The sequence below is a fragment of the Triticum aestivum genome, chromosome 6D (genome assembly GCF_018294505.1).
Source record: "Triticum aestivum cultivar Chinese Spring chromosome 6D, IWGSC CS RefSeq v2.1, whole genome shotgun sequence".
Taxonomy (NCBI): Eukaryota; Viridiplantae; Streptophyta; class Magnoliopsida; order Poales; family Poaceae; genus Triticum; species Triticum aestivum.
In genome coordinates this window covers 180,051,198-180,064,401 of record NC_057811.1, presented here as the reverse complement: position 1 = coordinate 180,064,401, position 13,204 = coordinate 180,051,198, and the positions used below count along the sequence as shown (strand labels likewise).

At 45.6% G+C, this 13,204-nt stretch overlaps 2 protein-coding genes across 5 annotated transcripts; one reads left to right on the top strand and one right to left on the bottom strand.

Annotated features, from left to right (window-relative positions):
* Positions 1-4,335: 4,335 nt before the first annotated feature.
* On the bottom strand, positions 4,336-11,207 carry LOC123144388 (uncharacterized). 4 transcript variants are annotated; one of them, XM_044563508.1, is made up of 3 exons: positions 10,734-11,207; positions 5,532-5,614; positions 4,336-5,381 (listed from the first exon to the last, which is right to left on the bottom strand). In XM_044563508.1, exons 1-3 carry the CDS (start codon positions 11,172-11,174, stop codon positions 5,366-5,368), a joined length of 540 nt encoding a protein of 179 aa, XP_044419443.1. In that variant the 5' UTR covers positions 11,175-11,207; the 3' UTR covers positions 4,336-5,365. The 4 variants fall into 4 exon arrangements, with proteins under 4 accessions (XP_044419443.1, XP_044419444.1, XP_044419442.1 ...); XM_044563509.1 differs by lacking the exon at positions 5,532-5,614 and adding an exon at positions 5,488-5,531; XM_044563507.1 differs by lacking the exon at positions 5,532-5,614 and having other exon boundaries at positions 4,336-5,531.
* Positions 5,153-9,110, top strand: LOC123144390 (U-box domain-containing protein 51). Its single transcript, XM_044563511.1, has 8 exons — positions 5,153-5,345; positions 5,882-5,964; positions 6,221-6,342; positions 6,436-6,618; positions 6,838-7,147; positions 7,268-7,369; positions 7,471-7,887; positions 8,182-9,110. The coding sequence occupies exons 1-8, from the start codon at positions 5,153-5,155 to the stop codon at positions 8,947-8,949; spliced, it is 2,178 nt and encodes a 725-aa protein (XP_044419446.1). The 3' UTR covers positions 8,950-9,110.
* Positions 11,208-13,204: the final 1,997 nt, after the last annotated feature.

Genomic DNA, 13,204 nt, shown 5'->3' with positions numbered 1-13,204 from the left:
GATTCCCCAGGTGCCTCAATCCACCCAGATGTGTATTAAAGTTGCCACCTTAAGTTAACCATTAATTAACAAAACTCACACCTGTCATGGATTCACTCAAACCCAATCCACGTCTACGAGCATAGCATGGCAATATAAGCATAACGTAAAAGTAACTCCCAAGGTTTGAATGCAGGGCAATAGGTTCCTACCTCATCAACTACTTCCCAAAACCCACATGTTATCAATTCCTAACCATGCAATGTTTGAGGGGTTGAAACTAATGCATAAAAACTGGGTAGTAAAGGGGATATGGTCAAAGTGTGAACTTGCCTGTACTGTTGATTAAGATGATTCGCACTCAACACTCTTGATAGTTCTACTCGTCACACTCCGGTCAATCTATCGTAAGCAAGCAATAGTAACCACACATAAGCAATCACTCAAAAGATCAGAAAGATCGAAGAAGACGAGTCGGAAAACATCAGAACCAAGCAAATAACTCTTGCAACATAAAACAATTTCTAAAAATACCAAAATTATGTGAATTTGGCCTTATCAGAAAGTTTAGGTCAAGAGCTTCGATTTTGCAAAAAAAATCAACTAAATCAGAGTTATAAAACTCAAGTTACGATCAAATGAAGTTTAAATACAAATCTATTTGAATTCAAATATTAAAAATTTCAAAAACAGGTTTGAGTTGATTATCTGGATAGAGGGGATCATAACGAAGAAGTGGGCGTTGGTTTCGTTGAATTTGGACAGACGGTGTAAAAGTTGTGCTAGTTTGAATCAGAGGGACTAAACTGTAAAAGAAATACTACAAATAGGTCCCTCAACAGAAAATAAAAATAAAAGAAAAAAACCTAAAGAACGGACGTTCGCTAACTAGTTCAGAACAGAGAACGTTCATTGAATAGATCTAACTAAAAATACTAAACCGGGTTTTTGAAACAAAACCGAGAAAAACCAGGAAACCGATCGGGGTTATACCGGTTTGGCCGGTTCGGTGGTTCGGTGAGAAAAACCGACGACCGGCGACGACGGTTGGCGGCGGTGGCGGGGCTCCGGCGAGATCTGGCGGGGCAAGCGGCAGCTGCGGCGAGGCGGGGCAACAGCGAGATGCCCGGGGCTCCGGCGAGATGCGGCGTGAGGGGAGGAAAGGAGGCGGGGCCCGGGGCTCCGGATTTATAGGAGGGAGGGGAGAGGCGGCGACTTGCAGAAGGGGCAAGGCGCGGGCGGCGACCGAGTCGGCCACGGCGGCGATGGCGTGCGCCGGCCGGACTCCCGAGCGGAGTCCGCTCGAGGACGGGGCGACGAGCGAGCTAGGCTGGGCCTGGCTGAGGAGCTGGGCCGGCCCAGTTCGGCGGAAGGGAGTTTTTTTAAAATAATTTTGCAGACAGCAGAAATAAAATAAATGCAAATAAAATAAGTTATAACATAGGCATATTATATATCAAAATTTTCAGAAAAAGATTTCCTACAAGCTGAACATTTTTGTAAAGTCAAATAAAATCGAGAAAAATTCAAATAATTCAAAGAGTGCTACTGCCCTACTAAAATCCAATAAAAATCATTTTTAAAAATACAAAAATGATTTCAATTTTATTTCTCTCCAATTTTCTATTATAGGGAATCATGTTACCCTATTTTCTGTATATTTTATTTTTGGAGAAAAATAATTTGAATAAAACCCAAATAACTCCGAATTGAAAATAATTTCAAAAGGACTTTGAATTTGATCCTTTTAACTTCCAACTCATATTTCATATGTTTTGAAGAAGTCATTTTATCTTCTCTCATGAAAATCATTGAGTTGCTTAAAGTTCTGAATTTGAAATATTTTCAAATGAAATTCAAATGTTTTCAAAAACCCTTTTCATTTAAATAAATGGAAGAAGTCATGTCATCTTCTCTCTAGGGTTTTGTGATGAAAAGTATTTGAATTCACGGAGATCATAAATGCAAAAATGAAAGTTTGGGAAAGTCATTTTATTCCCTCTCATTTAACTTTCAAAAAGTTTCAAATTTCACTCACTTTCAGTCAATCAATCACCACAAACAAGCAAACAATCAAATCTATCTATTTAATATAACATTCCAAAATTTAGAATTTTGGGATGTTACATAGGCTGTGTGCAGCAGATGGAGGGTTGGGCGTGGAAGGGCGGCTTCTTGCCTTATGTGCATCGGATCTGGTCTCCGGCAGGCACGCAGTGGTGCACGTGGTGCGTCTCAGCGCGATTGATGTATCGCTGCAGCTCGGAACCATGGTGGTTCTTGGCCTCGGCAGCGTTCCTCTGCTCTTTGTCGGCATGGTGCTCGGCAAGGCACGGCGGCTCGCGCTGCGTCCGATGGCCCTGCGTCCGGACGACCCCTGGTGGATCTGTCGTCTAGTGCTGAAGTTTGGCCGTTAGTGGTTGCCGTGAGGTGTGGTTGGCTGCGGCGGCTCGTGGTGCTTCCTCGTCAATGGATGGACTCGATGCAGTGGTCTAGATCTGGCTATGTGCGGTGGTGACGGCGCTGCAATGGCCCTTCATGGTGGTGCAGGTGAGCAACCCTTGTCACTCAACCGGTCCGTCGAGAGGTTGTCAGATCAACTGTGGCGAAAGCCTTGCTCCATCTGGAGCCGGCGATGGCGACACCTGTGGGCGCCGCTAATCTTCTTGGAGACATCCTTGTCATGTTGTTTTACCCTCTTTGCCGGCTCCCCAGGGGAAACCCCTAGTCCAGGTTCTCCTGGTACGGATGATGGCGGCGCAACCCTTCTTGAAGGCATCATCTTGGGGTTTGCATGGTTGTTGTGCGTGTGTTGCTCGTTGCGGAGATGGTGGTGGTGGTGGTGCGGCCGCTTGGGGTCGACGGTGGCTGTTTGGTGGTGTTCTTTGGGGTTCGGCGGTGGTACTTTGGCTGTCTAGTGGTGTGTTTGTGCGGCCGACTGGGGTCGACGGTGGTGTGTGATGTGGTGGTGGAGTGGTGGTGGCGCGGCCGGCTTGCGCTGGTGTGCACGGTGAAGCGATCGGGGTGTAGACTCGGCTCCTTGATGCCCTTCGGCTTCGCCGGCGGTGCCGCTGTTGTGTTGTAGCCTCGGCTGCGTGTGACTCTTCGTCCGGGTGTGGACTCGGTCACTCATTGCCCTTCGGCTGCACCAATAACTTTGAGGCACCATGGATGGTCTCGGTTGATTGGAGCTCTTCGTCTATGGTGGTGGTGTTCTCGTGCAGCTCAGGTTGGTAATGGTTGCTCAAGATCCTTTCATGGTTGCCATTGTGTTGCGGTGAGCTTCGTGCTCTTGGTGTTGTCTCGGCTCATCTTTGCTCAAGGTTGGCGCAAGATGCCTTTCAAACTTGCTAATCGTTCCGATTTCCTGTGGCGGAGCCCCAATCAAGGTTCGTGTCTGGGATGACACTCGTTGATTGTGGATGCTCCTCAGTTGTGCCATGGAGGCTGGTATGCTCGCCGATGCGTTCGGCTGTTTGCAAAGTCCTGGTATTGTTATCTCCCGACGACACCCCACATCTACTTGCATCTCTCGTGGTGATGGTCTTATGCCTCCTAGCTTGGCCGTGCCTTGTACGGTTTTCGGCCCGGTTTTTTTTTATAAACGGGTCAATTTGTTCAGGTTTTCGATCCGGTTTTCCTTATAAACAGGATCACTCCTCTGGCATTTTAGCCACTTTGAGTAATATATTCAGGTGGAGAAACTCCTCCCCCGGTGATTCTCAAAAAAAAAAACTTCGGAGACACCGAACAAGGGTAGCTACCATGGAGTTCTGGGATGTGATCGGTAGGCAAATTCCCCAGAGCCCATAAGAGATGCAGACATGGAAACCTCCAGATGTGGACATGCTGAAACTGAATATTGATGGAGCTTATACATGGGGTGTTGTGGTCCGTGATCCCACGGGTGATGTGGTCGCTTGCATGGCAGGGAAATATGAGCATTTTCATGATGCATTTGCAGCTGAGCTACAGGCAGCCGTCTGCGCGGTGGACTTGGCAACCCAGCTGGGGGCTCTCCGCATATGCATTGAAACAGACTCCCAGCTTCTGCAAATGGCCTTGTGTCGTTACGAACCTGACTATTCCAGTATGCAATGGCAATTGATGATTTGAAGGTTCAAATGAGACTCTAGTTCTCGAAGTGTGACGTTACTGCATGTAGGCGGGAGGCAGATTATGCAGCTCACGAGCTTGCAAAGCTGGGCTACGAGTGTGATGTGAATGTTCCCAGGATGTGGGAAGTTCATGTACCACCCTCCGTGGCCACAGTTGTATTGGGCGAAATGCCTAACTTGTTCCCGTAACAAAGCTATGCTTTAACCCTCAAAAAAAAATTATTCGTACTTCACACTGGAGCTTGGTACTTGGTTCCATAACCAATATTGGACTCAATTCAGCTATTTTACAAATATTACCCCCTGGATTTATTGGTGCTACACTTTTTTGACCGCCTGCTGGCTGCTGGCTGTTCTTATCGCCCATTTCGCCGCCTGCTGGCTGTTCTTGTCACGGTCAAGGCTGCGCTGCGGCGAGGGAGGGAGAAAAGGCTGTTGGAAACAGAAGTTCATGGTGCAATGACGGGAGCTCAGTTAGCCTTGCAGCACGCAGACCAATCAGGCTGATGGTGCTGCAGGGACCCAGACTAGAGGCATCTCGTTGGACCGAACAGATGCTAGAAATTCGGTCAGGCAGATGCGAAGCTTGTACTCCGGGGACAGGGAGCTGGGTCTCATGGAATTAATTAAACCCAAACCAAAACAGGGCTGCAGATTTGTTATACTAGCAAAATTTGCACACGAGATTCAGAAAGGAAATTCAGCAACACCCCTGTCTGTCACCTGCTATTCTTAGAAACAAGCAAAAAGGTGGCATTGAACAGGTGGTCCGCCCGTCTACACCCCTTGCTTAAGAAGCGGGGAAACAGGAGCCACAGAAAATTAAGAAAATCCTCACGACCACACTGCATCCAAACTTGGCAAAAACAAACACAAGCTCCCTAAAACAACATCGCGGTTTCGGCCGGGTTCGGCCACGACAGCAAGGGACGAGGACACCCCGGCCAGGCAGGGCAGGAGAGATAAGCAAAGGGGGAGGAGGAGGGACAAAATTCCCCTTTTGTCTCTCTCTCCCTCCCATCGGTCGCTTCGTTGGCTGGTCGGAGAGCTGAGAAATGTACCTCTCGGCATTCTCCACAGCGTCACACAGCGGGGAGCCCGAGGCCGGGAAGGACATCTCAACCATCGTGGCCGTCGACCGGGACAAGAACAGCCAGCAAGCGGCGAAATGGGCGGTGGATCGGCTCATGGCCAGGGGGAGCACCCTCCAGTTGGTCCATGTCAGGATCAACCAAAGTACCCAGACCGGTTGGTACACTTCTCGCTCTTTATGGTAAGAGGTATCTGCATGAAAAAGGAAATGAAAATCAGAAGCGACCTTTTCCTACATCTGAACGCCGTCAAAATCAGGCTGACTGAAGTTATGATCGCTAGGGTCTTCAGTTTCCACCCGTATTTTTGTAACCCGTTCACCATCACAGCAGACTGATTTACCTGAAATTAGAGGTTTGGCGATGAGGTAGCAATAACTTCATAGATGACAAACGAAATGTCCAATTTCCAAGATTTGCGTTATTCTGTGACAATGTTATTTGCATAATGTCATCATGTGATGAACAGAGAATACTACACAATCACGATTTACAGCGATTTTGTAGGATGATGCAGATTGCGTTGTTCCAAAACGAATTTGACTTACTGCATAGTTTTAACACTTGTGCATATTCACTAGTCCCCGCGGCTATTGATTACATAAGGCGACTAGTAAAGGTTTTATTCTCCTATTTAACATGGTTTAACTTTCCAACACTTACTCTACTTATTTTGCTATGGCCACATTACAGGGGAAGCAGGCCGCGGAGTTGACACAGATGCAGAGATGTCACAACTGTTTATCTCATACAGAGGCTACTGTGCTCGTAAAGGGGTGAGTGCCTGAATACTAGAACACTGCCTTCTCGCATCTTGTAGATGTTAGACCAAATTGGCATACCGCTATAGCAGAGCAGACATTAAAAAAAACATCAGAGTGAACCATCTATAATAGCTGATACATACCAAGGATTCGTGAAATAAAAAGGTTTTGGTACTAAGACAGGGAAAATAGTAATAATAACAAGACGAAGCAAATAGAATCAAATAACAGAAGTAATACTGACATATACTGCCACTGCAAATCGCAGATGCATCTAAATGAGGTGATCTTGGATGGCAATGATATCTCCAAAGCAATAATTGATTATGCTACTGGTCACGCCATCACCGATATCGTAGTTGGAGCATCCACTAGGAACACATTCATCAGGTACCTACCCATCCATACTCCATGATTATGCACCATTACATACCTTTGATATATACCTATACTGAACACAGGCATGGACTTTACACCATGCAGAAGATTTAGAAATCCTGATGTGCCAACATGCTTGATGAAGATGGCGCCTGATTATTGCACAGTGCATGTAATACATAAAGGGAAGGCAATCCAAGTGAAGGCAGCCAAATCTCCGGCACCCTTTAGTATTCTCCCTCCGAAGCAAAACTCCCAACCAAACATCGAACCCGATGCATTCCCAAGGTAAGTTTGTGAAGATACATAGCACTTCAATAAATACATCGCATGTTCCTGAAGCTAAATGGTCAGCAGAAATTCACTTATACAGTTAAAAAATAACTTGTCATTTACCGGTTAGATGGTCATTTGGTCACTATGGTTATCTTCAGCAGTTAGCATCCATGAGTTTAATTAAATACCTAGGCAATGTGAATGTAAGCAATATCTCATTTTGTATAATAGACCATCAAGAGAAAGGAGAATGGTTTCTAACCCATCGTCACCGAGGACAAGTAGAACATCAGTAGACCGGTTATCTGGCTACGCAAAGGTCCCAACAAAAGATAGGCATCTCCTCTCTGGAAGGCAAGCACCTCAAAAGGATTTCGACGACTACATCGACTTCATTGCACCACCAAGGCCCTCCGTGACTCGCAGCTCCTTTTCAGATGACGTTGATTTTCCCATGAGCATGGAGTTAAATTCTGTGGACTACGCTGAATCTATAGAACTATCATCATATGCATCCTTGGAAAGCCTAAGTTCAGCCGGGGTAAGAGCATTGTAACCATTAAGTTGCTACAGTGGATCAAAACTTTGCAAGCTGGACATTGATTTGAAGTTATTAGGTACTGGATCTTGAATTCTCATATTTTGCTTCGCTTGAATGCAGAAGGATGTAGAAGCTGAGATGAGACGACTGAGACTAGAGCTGAAGCAGACAATGGAAATGTATAACTCCGCATGTAAGGAAGCACTTGACGCCAAACAGAAGGTACAGTTTACATGTAAATAGATGGACCTGAGTATAATGTCAAGCAGTTCCTAAACCGACCAAACTCTCTTGATATAATGAAATAAATAATCTAACTGCAGGCGGCTCAGCTGTCCCAGATGAAGGTGGAAGAGTCTAAATTGTACCAAGAACTACGGAGTTCAGAAGAAGAAGCTCTTGCGCTTGTTGAAATGGAGAAAACAAAGTGCAAAGCTGCGCTGGAGGCAGCAGAAGCTGCCCAAAAAATTGCAGAGCTCGAGGCGCAGAAGAGACTGAGAGCAGAATGCAAGGCAAAGCGCGAGTTCGAGGAGAGAAGGAGAGCATCGGACACGGATCTCCGGTACAGGAGGTATTCCATTGATGATATAGAAGTCGCCACACATAAGTTTGACAGGGCACTCAAGATAGGCGAAGGTGGATATGGACCGGTATATAAAGCTGTATTGGATCATACTAATGTCGCTATTAAAATCCTAAGACCAGACGCATCACAGGGGAGGAAACAGTTTCAGCAAGAGGTAAATACGATACAGCATTGCAAATCCTAAGACCTTCATAGTTATTCAGTTATAGCTTCATTATTTGTCAGTCTATTAAGGGCTGCTTTCAGTACTTACATATTACTAGAGCCATGTAAACACCATGCGCATTCCTTCTCTTTTACTGGCAATAAATATGTTCAACATCAGGAAGCAGGTTTTCTTTTATTTGTTTCAGGAGACCTCATTTAGCTATTGAGTCTTTAGCAGCATTTTCATTATGCAAATGAAGCCATGATCAACCTGTATTGCATGCTTATCAATGCTTTGCAGATTGAAATACTTAGCAGCATGCGGCATCCAAACATGGTCCTGTTGCTCGGAGCATGCCCGGAGTATGGCTGTCTGGTGTACGAATACATGGACTACGGAAGCCTAGAGGACCGGCTCTGCAGAAGAGGCAACACCAAACCAATCCCATGGAACATCCGCTTCAGGATCGCCGCAGACATCGCTACCGGCCTTCTCTTCCTCCACCAGGCGAAGCCAGAACCACTTGTCCACCGAGACCTGAAGCCCGGCAACATCCTCCTCGACCACAACTTCGTCAGCAAGATCAGCGACGTCGGCCTCGCGAGGCTGGTGCCACAGTCCATAGCTGAAGTCACACAGTACAGGATGACGTCCACAGCCGGCACATTCTGCTACATCGACCCTGAGTACCAGCAGACAGGCATGCTGACCACCAAATCCGACATATACTCGTTCGGCATCCTGCTGCTCCAGATCATCACAGCCAGGTCCCCCATGGGCCTCAAGCACCAAGTCGAGCATGCCATAGAGAAAGGAGCCTTCCAGGAGGTACTCGACCCAACGGTGACAGACTGGCCAGTGGAAGAGGCCCTGGCGTTCACGCAGCTGGCTTTGAAATGTGCGGAGCTACGGAAGAAGGACCGACCAGATCTAGGGAAAGAAATATTGCCAGAGTTGAACAGGCTGCGGACTCTTGGACAGGAGTATGAAGCTGCCCAGGTCAGCAACACGAGCTACTCGAGCGCCACTTCATACAGTTTCAACAATGATGATGTATCGTCGCCATAAGAATGAATCTTCCATGGTTGTAATCTGGAAAGTCAAGCATGTACATACAGACAGACAGGAGAGCTGCCTTCCGAGCCTTGGAAAAAAGGCACTGCTGCCTTTGCTCTGCTCATATCCGGACTCAGATGATATGAACATGGATTGCATTGCAGCAGGCGATGAAGAGGCCAACATAGTCTCGGACTTTTGGAAAACCAGAAGAGGTTATTAGCATGTAGGAGAAGAGGAGCGTGTAAAGGAAACTCAAGGCAATGCTTGTATGTAACATACAAAAAATAACAAGTTGTAAAAGCGGCCTCAAGTTTTCAACTATGTTTTGTCTCTATTTTTCATTGATCACCAGGTCACCACACAAGGTCCTTGAGAAAATTTCTCACCACAATCAACAGCACGGCGAAGAGTTATCGGTTATGACGTAATCAAACCAATTGAACAAAGTTGTTTAGTTAGCAGTTATGACGTAATCAAACCAATTGAACAAAGTTGTTTAATTACTTCTTCTGGTGCATACTGTTGGTTATGTAAACGAGATATGCATAAGGTCTCAAAATATTGTGGAAGAAAAGTGGGGCATGTTGAATGATGAAAGTGGATTGCCCATTGTCGCCAAAGCAGGAGCTAGCAGAGCTGATTAAATGTGGAAGAAAATGTAACACCGTATAAATCCAGTTGCCCATGAACAAATAGAAACCGAAGACCACAGAACCATGGCCTCTGCACCAGTGGAACCATGCGCTCACTTCCCCCACCCCCAACCCAGACCTATGGTGACGCCATGGCCAGGCTACACCGCAGCGCCCGACGAAACCCAAGGCTAACGGGTCAGAGGGGAAAGGATCGAATGCTAGTAGGCCAAGGGAAAGGGGGGCGCGAGTGGGTGTGGGGGTGACCTACCGGAGGGATCCAAGCGAGCGACGGCCGAGCGCCTGGCCATGGCTCCCGAGAGGCGGGGCGAAGACCTTTGGGTCCACCGGTTTCAGGCTTTCAGCAACCACTTGCTTACATTCACATAGGTAGATATTTGTCGTGGATGTGGTGCTTGTTTAGAATATTTTGCTACCCAAAATTTGCACTAACTACATATACTACTTGTACATTCAAAACCCTTAAACCTAGTCTTTTATCATGAGAGTTCATTATATCTACCTATGGATTGAATAAGATCCTTCAAGTGCATCCAAAACTCTTAAACCGCCGTGAGAGTCCACTATATCTACCTATGGATTAAATAAGATTTTTCAAGTAAGTTGCCATCGATGCATAAAGCAATAAAAATTGCTCCTAAATATGTATGATCTTTCATTGAAAGGAAAAAATAAGCTTTGTATGGACTTGTGATGGTAAAGAAATAAAAGCGACGAACTGCATAATAAAGGCTGCTATGATAAGTGTCAATATAAAGTGACATTCCTTTTCATTACGAGTTTACACATCCAAAAATAAAAAGTGCATGACAACATCTGCTTCCCTTTGCAAAGGGTCTATCTTTTACTTTTCTGTATTTACCTTTATGCAAGAGTCAATAATGTTCATCCCTTATTCCGCTCTATTTATTCTCTAGTTGGCAAGCATCATGTGTTAATTAGCATTGTTTTAGTTCCTGTTTAGCAATTAGAGAAAGATGAATTGGCGAGATTAAAGAAAACTACTTTTGGCAATTCAGCCAAACCCAACTCTAAAGAATCCCCAATTGTGGAACCCTAGAATTTTTTTCCCATTTGTGAAATCCCAAATCAGAGCCCTAATGCATGAAGTTTAAGAAAAGAAGAGGATTTGGGGCTCACCTTATGACGCCGGCCTTCAGGGTCCGCTCGGCCGCCGCCGTGCGTGCACGCCATGGTCGGAATGTCGTCGTCCTTCGGGATGACGAGCGGAAAGATGCAGCCGCCCCTCCTGCACTGATGGGGGCGTGCGTCGGCTGGCCTACGCGCCTTGCATGTCGCCGTTGCCGCCAAAGTTTGCGCCGGCAACCACCAGCGAAATGCTCCCCGACATCGCGGCACTGGACGCCATGGTCGCGACGCTGGAACCACGCTCGTCGGGGGAGCGCGCGAGACTAAGTCCGCTGCATGCTGCGCCGGCGAGGGCAGCTGCCGCGCCGCCATGGCCGGCGAGATTTGGCCGCTGCCGCGGCCCCTCTCACCATCGCTGCTCCGACTGGATTGGGAGAAATGGCTAGGGTTTCCAGCCATGGGCGCTGGTTTTGCTCCGCACTGAGCGATCATGGTCGTCGGCTCGATCCGACAGACGAGACTGACGCGCGGCTCCGGTCGGGCCTTCGGCCGCCTAACGGGCCGCTTTAGCAACTGGGCTCCGACCCAGGTTGCCTTAGCACGCAGAATTATCATTTTTTTATGTTTTGTCTGCTGGGTTGATAACTTAACGGGCTACCATGGGTTGGGCTATAATATTAAAGTTCTGTGCATTTTTCTGTTTATTCAGTGCATTTTACGTATTATGATTATCCTCAAAAATGTTTTGCACTGTTACAAAAATAGAAAAATTGCTAGAAAAAATGATGCTGGAAATAGGTTTTAGTTTTCTGAATGAAATGGAACCAACGAGAAATTTTATTTAGAAAACTTTTATGAATTAATGTTTTTTATGGCATATTTATGTTCATCTCATGGTAATATCAATAAATGATGTATTATTAATGTTGGAAAATTGATATTACACACGAGGTTAATGTGATCATTTTTGTAATATAGACCAACGTTGTTTTACTTTTTTGAATCACCCCGTTAATTCCTTATTATTTTCTGCCCAGCGATGATATAATTTGGAGTTAACTTTTTGCATGCAAATTGATCAAACCGACGTAGGTTAACTTTTGTGCAGTTTAATTCAATTATGATGTTCTTTTCCTTTACTTATGATATTTTGAAATGATGACAGCTCCCGGTCCTCGTGGTCTCGGGAACATCGATCCACGCACGGGAAACAAACTTCCAAACATGGAAGGACTCATTGTTATTGCACTTGGGATGGCATGAGGTTGACCTCGCGCTGATGGAAAGTAAACCAGTGGGACCTAAAAAGGATGCCACTGGGTATGCTGAGCTTAAGAAAGCCTACGACACTGAAGTTGAGAAGTGGGAGAGGTCAAACAGAATGGCACTCCTAATTATGAACTTCTCCATCTCGTCTGAGATTAAAGGGGCTATTCCCGCTAATGAAAGTGCCACCGAATATTTGAAATCGGTGGAAGAACAGTTTAAGGGCTCAGAGAAAGTGTATGCAGATGAGCTTTTGCATAAGCTGCTTGCAAAATATGAAGGAAATGGAAATGTGAGGGAGCATATTTTGAGCATGAGCAATGCTACGGCAAAGCTTAAAACAATGAAGTGAGCTTCTTGTGCTCCTAGTTTTTAGGTCACTACCCTCACAGTTCAATCCATTCAAGATAAACTATAATTCTCTTGAAATCAAATGGAAACCACCCGAACTCATTGCACATTGCTTTCAGGAGGAAGAGAGAATTAAGAGTGAACAGAAAGATCAACCTTTCCATGTTAACTCTAGGAAAAGGAAGCATGAGAACAATGCTCATACCAATAATGTGCCCAACAAAAAGCATTTTTTCAAAAAGAATCCTCAAAAGCCTAAGCAATGCAACAAGGCAAGTTGTTCACGTTCCGCTCCTTCAGCGGCTGCTCCAGTTAATCTTACAAATGCCGTTGGAGAAAGACTTTGCAATTTCTGCAAACAGCCAAATCATGTCAAGGCGGACTGTCCAAGTTTTCTTAAGTGGCTGAATAAAAATGGTAAGGATGAGATCACTCTTGTAGTTGAATCTCTATATGTTGATTTTTCTGAATCTCAGGGTGGATTGACTCAGGTGCGACCGTTCATGTCGCGAAATCTTTGCAGGGATTCCATATAAGCCATACCCTAAGAAGGGGTACAAGAAGACTTAATGTCGCTAATGGGAAGGAGGCTGAAGTTGAAGTCGTGGGCCCCTCACCTTGAAGCTGCACATTGGCTTTCTACTTCAGCTCAAGGATGTTCTTTATGTGCCTACATTGAGTAAGAATTTGATTTCAGTTTCATGTTTAGATGATTTTGGATTTCATTGTACCTTCGGGGAGAAACAATGTTTTTTAAAGTATTATAATAAGAATGTTGGTCTCGTCGTCCGACGAGGCAAACTTTATATGTTAAATCTTTCCAGTTATCCTATGTGTGTGAATCTCTGCGAGATGAATATGAATGAATGGAATCATGAAAATAATGGGAAAAATATCAATCCTTC